Source organism: Podarcis pityusensis (assembly GCF_964106645.2).
Source record: "Podarcis pityusensis genome assembly, chromosome: 10".
NCBI lineage: Eukaryota > Metazoa > Chordata > Lepidosauria > Squamata > Lacertidae > Podarcis > Podarcis pityusensis.
The window spans coordinates 69,779,158-69,791,098 of record NC_138035.1 but is presented as its reverse complement, the minus strand read 5'-3'; the positions used below and the strand labels follow the sequence as shown (position 1 = coordinate 69,791,098).

The window sequence follows — 11,941 nt, the reverse complement described above, 5'->3', positions numbered from 1 at the left end:
ACTGAGGGCCACAGATACAGACGCAAATAAACATTTTCAGTTGTGCTTTTCTCTACAAGCGACAAAAAGGCCACAACAAGAAGTGGTTTATTCCTGGGAACAGCAAAGAAAACAAAGCCCCAAACAGTCGTGAAGGTCAGAAGTGGGTTTTTTTGGGGGGGGGGAGGGGATATTTCTGAAGAGATTTAGCCCAGTCAGTAGAAAAAACACGATGCTCTTCATCTCAGGGTCGTGGGTTCAAACCCCTCGATGCGCAAAAGATTCTGCATTGCAGGGGGTTGGACTAGATGCCTCTCGGGGTCCCTTCCAACTCCACAAGTCTCTGATTCTATGCATTCAGACTCCAGCGAGGCGGGTGGGCGCGCGCTGTGTCTCGGGGAGGGTAAGATTTATGGAAACGCATTAAATTTTCCCCACGGCTCAGTGGCGGCTGCCCATTCGAGAAGGAAGATCCGGCTGTGCGCAGCTTTAAACTTCCCCCGCATCTCTATGGACCTATTCCTTTCCCCCCCCCTGTGGAGAGGGGTCTTTTCCGGCGACAGCAGGAAATGCTCGTGACGTATTTCCTGTTCAGTCCCGGAAGGAAGAAGCTCGGAGATGCTGCGTAACGCGCATGCGCAGTAGCAGCCGCCGGTAGAAGGAGTCTCCGCCGTCGGAAGCTCTGAGGGGAAGACACGATGCCGGATTACCTGGGAACCGACCAGCGCAAAACCAAAGAGGAGGAGAAGGAGGACAAACCCATCCGCGGTGAGCCGGGGGCTGCTGCGGAAAAGAAAAGCCCCCTGACGCCCATTCCCTGGGCGCCCGTTGGGGTTCCAGTGCGCATGCGTGCCTCTCGGATGCCCCTCTGCTCATTTGCGCCCCCCCCTTCTCTCCCCCCCCCCCAAACTCTGGTACCCTACAGATGTTTTGGATCTGCAGATGAAGGGCGGTGTATGAATTCAATTTAATTTAAAATCTTGCCCCCCCCCCACGTTAAACGTAGAATTATAGAATCTTGGAGTTAGAAGGGAACCTGAGGGTCATCCAGTCCAACCCCCTGCAATGCAGGAATTTCAGCTAAAGCATCCAGGACAGAGGGCCATCCACCCTCTGCTTAAAAACCCCCAGTGAAGGAAAGTTCACAACCTCCCGAGGGAGGTCCACTGTCAAACAGCTCTTACTGTCAGAAAGTTCTTCCTAATGTTGAGTCTGAATCTCCTTTCTTGTAACTTGAATAAATAGGTTTGGGTCCTCTGGAGCAGGAGAAAACAAGCTTGCTCCATCTTCTAACCCTGTAGGTTCTGTTGCTCTTGTTAGCCCCATATTACTGATGTGGCTGAATTGTGGCACTGGCTGCTGTTACGCTGCCCAGCCAAATTTAAGGTCTTGCTATTGACATATGAAGCCCTGAACAACTTGGGACCAGGTTATCTTTGGGAAAGCTATACATTATACACCCTTCCCAGTCACTTCAGTCCTTGGGAGAGGCACTCTATGGGGCCATTTGGTCCCAAAGTTGGTTATGTTCACTAAGATCAGAGCCTTTAGTGTGACAACTCCTTCCCTTTGAGATGTGCTTCTGTGGGCATCAGGTAGATGTCTACATGGTATTGGCTTTTAGGCACCTGCTTAACATTCACCTATTCACTCAGGCTTTGCCTGATGTGATGCAACTGTGTTGATGTATTAATTTGATGTACCGGTTTGTGATGTGTTTATTTTATGGGTAGAATTGCATTTTTGTATTTTTACTTATCTGCTGCTTGCCACCATATATAGCTTAATGTTGGCAGTACATACATTTTTGCAAATAATAAAACAGAAAACTTATGTCCAGATTCTGTGTCTTCAGACTGTTGGTGGGAAGTCGTACAAAATGCAATTGTTTCACTTTTTAATATGATCTGTGTTATATGTCTTTCAGCTTTGGATGAAGGTGATATTGCTTTGTTGAAAACCTATGTAAGTATTTGTTGCAGTTACAGCTTCAAAATTAAAAAAAAACTAGTTATATTGGAATGTTTGGGAAACATCCACATTAACCAACTGGGAGGAGTGAACAGTCCTAAAAGACATACTTTGAGTAAGCCTCACTGAAAATAGCAGGGTTTAGTTCTAAGTAAACATGCATAAATTTGTGAGTTTTGCTGCTTCAGCTGGAAGATTTCACTTTCATCTAAAGTAACAGCACCTCAAAACAAAATCCAATTTGGAATAAGCAAACCAAAAGCTTATTATAGTTTCATGTGTGGTTTGGTGAAAAGATGAAAATTGCAGATTGCTGAGCTAATTGGACTTAAGTAAATATGTGTCTTATTTGCAAAGAGCTGTGTAAGGGTTCATATCTCACGATTAACAAGATCTGACAAAATTCAACATCTGCTTGAAACTTTGCAGAACTGCAGTGCCTACTACCAAGCTAGTGGCCTGATTAATAAGGTTTATCTGTTCATAGGTCTGCATTTGGGAAGTATCTGTTCACGTCCCATTCATATATCTACTAGTTTGCCTTACTTTTTCTAATCCAGGGCCAGAGTACATACTCGAGGCAGATCAAGCAAGTTGAAGATGACATTCAGCAGCTGCTTAAGAAAATCAATGAGCTCACAGGTATGTCATTTTAGGGTTCATTGAAAGCATATATCTTTTTCGTTTTAGTTTTGCCCTTTCAGCTATGGAGCATATGGGCCTGTCGTTCACTACTGCTCACTCCCAAGAAAAACTCCAAATAGGAAGGGTTGTTGAACAAAACAAAGGAACTGAAAACAAAGAAACCTTCATGGGCAGAGAAAAAGGGGAAACATGAGAGAGGAGATGCTGTCAGATACAGAGAGCGGCTTAATTTTGACAGTTGGGATTTTGAAGCTGACATGGAAAAGGATAACCAATGTACAATTGAATATCTAGTGTGGTGTAATTGTTAAGACTGGGAGCTAAAAGCCCCCAGTTTAAATCTCCTAAAATGCTCCCCCAGGAAGGTTTGCAAACCTGCTGAGTATTACATAGCATTGATGCAAGTGGCAGAGTGGTTTTTCCTTTTTGTCATGTTTATGTTGCATTTGCTGCTGAAACTAATTGAAGCAAACTAGTGCTTGAAGCAAGCTATAGCACAGCATTGATCTGAGTGGCAAAGCAAGTGGTTTTTCTGCTTTTGTTTTTTAGGTATTAAGGAATCAGACACTGGCTTGGCTCCCCCTGCTCTCTGGGATCTCGCTGCAGATAAGCAAACACTTCAGAGTGAGCAGCCACTGCAAGTGGCAAGGTATGCAGATACTTTATCTGGTCAGCCATAGCAGCAAATAGTTATAAAAATGCATAGCGATATAGCCGTTGCTTCTATCCTCCACATGTAATGTGCAATCCCTGTTGCAAACAAGTAACATAGGGTCCTTTCCAGTATAACATATGGAGTTATGCTACAACATAAATATTAAAACTTTGCTATTTGCATCTATCTGTTTCCTAGGAGCTTTAATTTAATGTTTCATTCTGACATCATATCTTAAGGCCCAGGTGTTTGAAATCCCTGGGGGTGGGGTAGGTTACACTGAAAGCAGTCTTTAGTTGGATATTTAAAGTGCCACTTCTTATGCTGTTCATGATTATTTAAGTTTTAGGGAGAAAAAGAAATATGGTAGAAGGAAGAATTTTTAGTTATGGTTAGCTAGGCAAGGGCAGCAGAAATTTAGCCTTCCTGTAAGTTCTTCAAGAAACCTGGACTTCGAATGACACTTTGCTGTCAGGCACATTAAACCCTCATTTGCTCACAGATTGCTTGTTTAATTACTCTTCTCTTCTGATTAGATGCACCAAGATAATCAATGCAGATTCTGAGGATCCTAAGTACATTATCAATGTGAAGCAGTTTGCCAAATTTGTGGTTGATCTTAGTGATCAGGTGGCACCCACCGACATTGAAGAAGGGATGAGAGTTGGGTGAGTTGATACCAATACTTTTACTGTTCTTAGTTTGAGTTACTTGACTTAGTCATCGAGTCTAGAGGATTGAATGCACATTTATATTTATAGGAAAATATATATATGTTGCCTTCCTGCCCTAAACAGGGCTCCCAAGGTGGTTTACAATAGCACAATGCAATTAAAAGATGGAATGCATTCGAACAAGCCATGGTAGAACAAGTGAAATAGTTTTCAAGCGGTATAAACATCTTTGATTGCCTGCCTAAAATACATGCAAGGGGCCAGTCTAACATCCAGTGAGCCAGCACGTTGGATTTGGGACTGGAAACTGAAATAATATTTTCTTATATTGCTGCATAGCAAAGTTCCCTGAGAGGTTTATAATAGAAAAAAATTGTAGAGTAAAATACAACAAGCTTGTAAAATGGAACACAAAACAATATCAACATCATACGTAAGGATTTTAATAATTCCCAGATGAAAACGAGAGTACAAGTCAACAAACATTTTCTGAAAGAAAATAATCTTTGCCTGCCTTCGAAAAGAGAACAAGAATAGAGAACATGGGGAGTGCCTTATCCCTAGGCAGGAAATTTCACAACTGGGATACTACTGTGGAGAAGGCTCTGGATCCTGCCTTCAGACAATGGGGCTTCTTGAAAGAACGTCTCATCAGAAGCTCTTATTGCATGGGATAGAGCAGGCATCAGATAAACAGGGTCTCTATCATGTAAAGCGTTAAATGTCAAAATGCCAGTTAGGGACCAACTGATAATAGCAGATTCTTTTCAAGGGCATGGACTAAATGGCACTTGAGGCTTAATCCAGCTAAAAGTGGACAAGTTTTAATTTTCAGACCATCTGCAGAGTGTGATATTTGATCCAGGCTTAAAATACAAGGTACCAAACAAGGTCAGCATTGAACACAGCAACCACTGGGAAAACTTGATTATAAGCTGAACATGATACGAAAGTGGAGTTTGGTCCTGTTTTCTTCTAGAGTACTATTTGGTTGTAAAATGCCTTGCCTGCAGAATGTAAATAAAATACTCACATCTGAGCTGTGATAAAATACAAGGCACAGAGTTCTCTGGAGAGAGGGTGGGAGAGTGACAAGGATTGAACAAGTTGTCCCTCCACCTGGATTCCTTCAATATGTTGCTGTGGTGCCACATGGCATACCTGTCTGCCCAAATGTGTTCCAAACTACCCATTCCGATCCCTCACCCTCACTATGTAACCAGCCTCACCAGTATCAAATGGAGAAAAGCCTTTACATCTCCGTGGCTGCAGTCTATTCACTCTGCCGTGGTTGAAGGATGCTTTTGCCAGACCCCCTTATGAAGAGATAGTTTGCCCCTGTGGAGGTAATGTGCATTTGTATTCTTTTTCTGCAGTGTTGACAGAAACAAGTATCAGATTCATATCCCTCTGCCTCCAAAGATTGATCCAACTGTTACTATGATGCAGGTAAGAACTCTTATTGCTATTGGCCTTTGATTGTTTACCTTTGTAATCTGACTTCATTGTAACCTGCTCTTCTTATTTCATAAGATCTGTTAAAAAAACACGTTATTGCAAATAACAAAGATGTATGCACATCTGTTTTGTTACAAAGGTAGAGGAAAAGCCTGATGTCACCTACAGTGATGTTGGAGGTTGTAAAGAACAGATTGAGAAGCTACGAGAGGTGGTGGAAACACCCTTGCTTCATGTAAGTATTGTAATAGAAGGTGTGTGTGATCTGCTGATTTTATTCCTCTTACAGCTTTCAAGGGCTAATTGCATATAACGCAAGAACCTAAATTATTCAGTAGTCAAAAGGCTTTTAAATCAATTTACATTTCAGTTGTCAAGATTTAGGATGTTCCTTTTGTTCACCTTTCGAGGAAAGTATGAATTGCTTCGTTAGATCTGACAAAACTTCATCTAGTCCACTGTTTTGGAAATTCCTCTTCTAGGCTGCCACAAGCGGGGCACAAAAACCATGCCCTTTTGTTGTCTGTCACAATAGTATTAGGGATTCAGAGAGATGCTACCCTGTTAGTATTCTCCTGTGATCCAGCTGACTGCTTGAATAGGGCAGTGCTGTCTTTGTGAAATTGCAGGGAACATGTACCATTGAAGGCTTGAAGAAAGGGAATGGCAAAGGGAAATGTCTTTATCTGCTTGCATTATTGAAGCTTCAGTGCCTTCCTATTGGTTTTGCACCGACTCTCTTGTTACACTGCACTGCACAGCTTTCTTGCCACTGGGTCCCTTCTTGACTTGTGCACTACTTTTAAAATGGAAGATTTCTTGACAGTTCATTGATAGTACTGAAATTGTACTGCTGTGGCAAGCTTGGGTTCCTGCAGGGCTTTGGCTGCCATTGGGTCCAGTCTAGGACCCAAAAATACTGCGTTTCATCCTGTCTGTGCAACTTTTAAACTTACTGTCTCCCAACCACTACAGCCAGAACGATTTGTCAATCTGGGGATCGAGCCCCCTAAAGGAGTGCTTCTCTTTGGCCCACCGGGGACAGGAAAAACTCTCTGTGCTCGTGCTGTTGCTAATAGGACCGATGCCTGCTTCATCCGAGTGATTGGATCTGAGCTGGTGCAGAAATACGTAGGAGAGGTAATGAAAAGAGGGCGCATGTCTGTGCATCTGTACTGGGGGAGGTCAAGTCACCAGAAAGTCTGCTCAAACTATACTTTAAATAATCTAAGTTTTCCTGCAGAGGAGGATGAGAGTCTTTGCCTTAATATTATACAGTATGATTAGAAACCTGGACCTCTTTATATATTTGTTCACTCCTCTGGCAGTTTGGGTCATATAGAATCTGAAGCCTGTCTTTTTATGTAGGGTATGTGAGATACTGTATGATGTACAGTAGGCTATTCGCATGAGTTGGGACAGCCAGGCACCAGTTATGTCCTGGAAGGAACTGCAACTAAAATGATGTCCCATAATGATCAGTTTTACCTCTTGGTTCTGTAGATTCATTTGGAAGTTTTAATATTTACTTTAAATACTCTTAACTCAAGTGACAGTTGGCTTTATATGAAAGTAAACCATCTGTCTGTCTTTTTATAGGGTGCTCGAATGGTTCGGGAACTCTTTGAAATGGCCAGAACAAAAAAAGCTTGCCTTATCTTCTTTGATGAAATTGATGCTATTGGAGGTTGGTATCACCTTACATCAGCCTTCACCAAGCTGGTGCCCTTCAGAAACTGGACTACAACTCTTTATTCTTTATTTATTCTTGGCTTAGCACTCATAGTGCGTTTGGAGAGAAACAAACCACTAGCTCCAGTTTTTACATAACAACAAGCCACACCCTGACTTGTTTTTCTATCTGGTGCAGCAACAGCAGGAACAGGGAAGTTAGTAAGTGTGGTCTACCACACTGCTCACATTAAAGCATAGGTGAATTTATCGTTCAAACCAGGTCCCCTTTCTCTATGTCAGGTTAGTCTGTTTGGAAGACGATTAGGTAATAGAATGGCAGAAGCAACTTGGTATTTGGCCTCTGTGCTGTGCTACTTCATGCTGGTCTCTGTAGCACCAGCAAAGAACAAGGAAAAGTATTTCACAAAAGTATATCTTGCTAGTAATATCTTTTTTTTAAAAAAAAGAATGTGATATTTTGATTTACTTCAATAGCCATAGATAACATGGTAAGGGAGTACCCTTGAATTACATTTTCTTGTTTTGGGGGCACAGTTAACAAGGGTGCCTTTTGTGTTTCTCCTGCTGTCTCTTTCTAGGGGCTCGCTTTGATGATGGGGCTGGAGGGGACAATGAAGTCCAGCGCACTATGCTAGAATTGATAAACCAGCTTGATGGTTTTGATCCAAGAGGCAACATTAAAGTACTGATGGCAACCAACAGACCTGATACTTTGGATCCAGCACTGATGAGGCCTGGAAGACTGGATAGAAAAATAGAATTCAGCCTGCCAGATCTGGAGGTTAGACTATTTTGATACTAAGCAAAGTCAATAAGAACACATTTATTAGAACTTGAAGGACTGAAGGTGAGAATTTTTTCTATTAGCTCTCAGAAAATGGATTTGATCAAATAGTCATCAAAAGGATTCTGGTGGGCAATTTTAGACCTTTCCTGTCTGTCTTGGTTCTTGCCTGATTCTATTTCAAATTATGTATTTGACCTGGTGCTTCTGTCTAGTGACAAATTCCAAAAGAGTAACTCTGTGTTGTAGCAGTTAACAAAAAGGAAAATAATATTGTAGTCCAGCCCACAAAAGGTCGTATTGTGCTGTGCTCGTTTTGAAGATGCCACAGGATTCTGTCTGTACTTCCTGTTGTTCTGAGGGGGTGACATGGACTACAGCAGAGGCAATAGGAAAGTATGACGCCTTAAGGGAAAGTGCAGGTTTTTATTTCATAGAATTGTAGAGTTTGAAAGGTCCACAAAGATCATGTAGTCCAATTTCCTGCATTGCAGAAATCTTTCTCCCAATATTTGGCTCTGGGGCTTGAACCCATGATCTGTTGAGCAGCTGTTGCCTTCTACTCACTCACCTGCCCTCTTCCTCTGGAGAAGGGGCAGATAAGGGATTAGTGGAGGCTGGTGGGCAAGGAGGTGGTTGCAGAACAGCAGCTCTGGACCTTTCCAAAGTGCTGGAGCCTCAACAGTTGCCTAAGGATGCATTCCCCCATTGTTGTCCCTTCAAAGGACAAATCATATTGGCTGAACAACTGCTTTACTCCCAGGTGCATCACTAGACATCAGTGATGGCGAGTATCAAGCAGCCCTCCAGGCCTCTCTTTTTGGCCCTCTCATGTTTTCCCCAGGCCACTGGTCCTGCTCTGTACCCTCAAGTGCTTTTTGCTTGACCAGAATGTGTTTCTGAACAGGAACAATGTCCCTTGCTTGAATGGGTGGAGGGTGGTGTGGCTTGAATGTAACACTCTACCAAATTACGAGTCACATCTGTTGCCCTGCTGACTCTGTCTTTGGCCTTCCCAACACTGATGTGTAGATGGCAACAAGGGGATGAAGCCCTTATGCTTAGTCTGGCTGTGGTTGTTTTTTTAGGGACGAACTCACATCTTCAAGATTCATGCCCGTTCAATGAGTGTTGAAAGAGACATAAGATTTGAGTTGCTAGCTCGACTGTGCCCTAACAGCACTGGTAAGTCAAACATCATAGTTCTTGTTCTCTCTCTCTGTTTGGTGGTGATAGTTGTTTCAGATTGTTTTTACATCCACTGTTCTTCCTTGCAAGGTGCTGAAATTCGAAGTGTGTGTACAGAGGCAGGTATGTTCGCCATCCGAGCAAGGAGAAAGATTGCCACTGAAAAGGACTTCTTGGAAGCTGTGAACAAAGTAATCAAGTCATATGCCAAATTCAGTGCTACACCTCGTTATATGACTTACAACTGATTCTAGATAGCACTGAGAGATCTCCTTCATATGGCTAATACTACGCAGAGTAATATCAAAAGTTCTAGTTTGTGTGTGTGGTGTAACATAGTTGGACTAGTAGAAATAAATGGAATATTCCAAGTTACATGGTGTAGTTCCTTATGATATTCAGTAAAAATGTTTAACTGCATATTACCCTTCCTAGATCTAATGAACTCTGTTTGGGAGCACCTCTTCCTTTCTGCAAGCTTTTGAGTGGGACATACCCTGTACAGCACTGTGAAATCAGTAACTACCTCATTGAAAGTGGAGTACATGTTACCTTCATTAATAACAAACCCCAACATTTGAGATTCCAAAACTTTGGCACCAGTTTCAAGGGAGTCATTTTGCAGTGAAACCCCCGTTTTTTACAGTGCCCCACAGTGCCTTTTTGTATCAGATTTTGGTGTCATTTAGGAGGAAATCTGTAAAAAGGTTTTTCATTATACACTTGAATTACCATAACAATATGCTTACTCAGACTAGATCACTGGCCCCCCTTTTTAAAAAAGAATAATTGCCATTAATGTCTATTACGATCTCAGGTCACAAAACCTTTAACCTAATAGATAGGCACCATCAAAGTGTCACATAGGTGCATAGCTATCTTGACTACCATAACATCTAAAAATAAGCAGAAGGGAAATGGAAGAACTTAGCACAAGCTGCAAAAAATGGCTTTTATGGGATTTTAAAAATTGACTACATAAAATGTAGTTTTGAAAGCCAGTGCTGAACACTTCAAAGATATCGTACAGTGCAATTCTTCAGTAGATGGTACAAGAATACATTTTACAACAATGCCTCCACAATAAAGCGTCAAAGGAAAGTAGCAAGCAGTCCATGTCTCCCAGGCTTGCTGCATCATCTGTACTCTTTTCAGTAATCCACAGTGCTAAAAATATCCATGTAGTGCAATATCTCATCTGCTGGCACATTTCTGAACAACAACAAAAAAGAAACTCCCAAATCTTTTAGGATGCTTTCAAGAAAATACACGAGTCTTCTTTTTTTATACAAACCAGTTCAGGCTATACCTGATGTCAATTTTTGAAAGTATTAAGGCTTCAAATTCTTCAGAGAGCATCCTGGCAGAAAACAAGGCGGCCCTACTACTGTGTCACATACCCGTAAGACTGGCTAATCTTAGGCGCTGTATAATCTGTGCAAATTAAGTATTAAAGAGAAGCCCTTGGAATTTAATCAATGCACCACCATACAATCTATGATGCAGGAGTTCACACCACAACATCTACAGGAGTCTGCGAGGCTGAGAGGCCTTTCAGTTGGCTGAAGAGGACAGCATCATGGGTACTGGGAAACAGCAAGTCTCTGCGAGCAGCTTTGTCAAAGAAATGTAGTCTAGAAAGGTTCTCCACAACCGATCCTAGGTAGAGAAGAAAAAGCTTTAAAGGGGTGTGGGTGTAAAATTGTACAGCCTCTATTTCATTCCTGTGATCTGACTAAACAGCTTACCTATGCAAAACCACACACCTGCCCATGTAGCTGGAGGAGGAACAATGCATACAATGGGTGGTGTGTGCTTAGTTCCGGGTGCAATATAGGAGCTATGGCTCTATTTATATAGTCCCAGTATGGGGGAAACTGAGCGGCATTCAGCTAACTAGTTTCATCAACACAAGGATGTCCACTGGCACAATGGAACTTCACACCCTCCCATTATCTGCTCTGGAGGCTTGGGGGAACCCCCAGAACAGATTTATGGAGCTCATGGTGGGAGTAAGTGTCAAAATCTGCTCTGGTGCCTCCTGCACGTCTCCAGAGCCAATTTTAAGGGAGCAGAAAGAGGGAGGAGGCAAGAGAGGGATAGGAAGAGGAAGCTTTGCTCCATGCCCTGAAGTCGGTGGCTTCATAGGTGTTGCAGCATTGGATGTGGCCCCAAATATTGTTATATTTTAAAACACCATTTCTAACTCCCATGGCTGTGAAGAGGTGTTTGTGTGTCCGTTCAAGCACCCTTGAGAGTCTGCAGCATAACAAATGTGTGCAAAATGCCTGAACTTATTTTGAATACTGAATTTGAGCACTCTCACAGAAAAGTTCAAGTAGTAGTCCAACATGCATACAAATTGGATGCAGCATCACCCATAGTGCACCTTTGGGCACACTAGAGGGCACTGCCGAGTTTAAAAAGCAGCTGGATAAAAGTGGATCAAAAGTCACAGGGCTCCATATAGCCTCCAGGCTGTTCTTTTAACAGCAGCTAGTGTGTTAACAAACCAACTAACAAGATCCTCTCCTCTTTCTTCAAAAATGCCCACAGTTACACAGGCAAAGGTAAGGACCAAGTATCTCATTCTTTGGCTTTATCTTCAACAGTTGCAGGTTGCTGGGATTTACATTAGCACTTTCTCCTGTTCTTTAGCTGAATTTGCTGGTGTTACAGTCACTTCATCTGCACTTCAGGCAGAAAGGAGAGACAGGCATAGCTTGTATGATATGGGGTTGATCAGGAAGCCACACATCAGTAACACAGCATGTTTTTAGCATCTTTGCTATGTACAATCAGGCAGTAGACCAATATTTGCCTCAGGCCTTAGAGAGCTGCTGCCAGTTAGATTAGATGATGCAAGGCTAGATGTGGGGGTGGGGGAGGGGG

General features: G+C 42.4%; 2 protein-coding genes across 3 annotated transcripts in view; one reads left to right on the top strand and one right to left on the bottom strand.

Moving 5' to 3' along the window:
• Positions 1 to 583: 583 nt before the first annotated feature.
• PSMC2 (proteasome 26S subunit, ATPase 2) lies at positions 584 to 9,424 on the top strand. Its single transcript, XM_081023755.1, has 12 exons — positions 584 to 747; positions 1,907 to 1,944; positions 2,511 to 2,592; positions 3,145 to 3,244; positions 3,787 to 3,918; positions 5,301 to 5,373; positions 5,522 to 5,617; positions 6,358 to 6,522; positions 6,982 to 7,069; positions 7,656 to 7,858; positions 8,950 to 9,046; positions 9,140 to 9,424. The coding sequence occupies exons 1-12, from the start codon at positions 678 to 680 to the stop codon at positions 9,295 to 9,297; spliced, it is 1,302 nt and encodes a 433-aa protein (XP_080879881.1). The 5' UTR covers positions 584 to 677; the 3' UTR covers positions 9,298 to 9,424.
• A 563-nt stretch (positions 9,425 to 9,987) lies between these two features.
• The window catches only part of SLC26A5 (solute carrier family 26 member 5), a 38,257-nt gene continuing 36,303 nt past the window's right edge, over positions 9,988 to 11,941 (bottom strand). For both annotated transcript variants that reach the window (XM_081023612.1, XM_081023611.1), the window contains exon 19: positions 9,988 to 10,708. In XM_081023612.1, coding sequence (XP_080879738.1) covers positions 10,560 to 10,708 — 149 coding nt within the window. In that variant the 3' untranslated portion in view covers positions 9,988 to 10,559. The remainder of the gene's footprint in view (positions 10,709 to 11,941) is intronic.

Bases quoted from the DNA above. Each gene is read 5' to 3' on its own strand.
- PSMC2 (XM_081023755.1), top strand. From the start codon at position 678: ATGCCGGATTACCTGGGAACCGACCAGCGCAAAACCAAAGAGGAGGAG. The intron at 3,245-3,786 runs GTATGCAGATAC...TCTTCTGATTAG, and splicing joins CAGCCACTGCAAGTGGCAAG to ATGCACCAAGATAATCAATG. The intron at 9,047-9,139 runs GTAAGTCAAACA...CTTCCTTGCAAG, and splicing joins ACTGTGCCCTAACAGCACTG to GTGCTGAAATTCGAAGTGTG.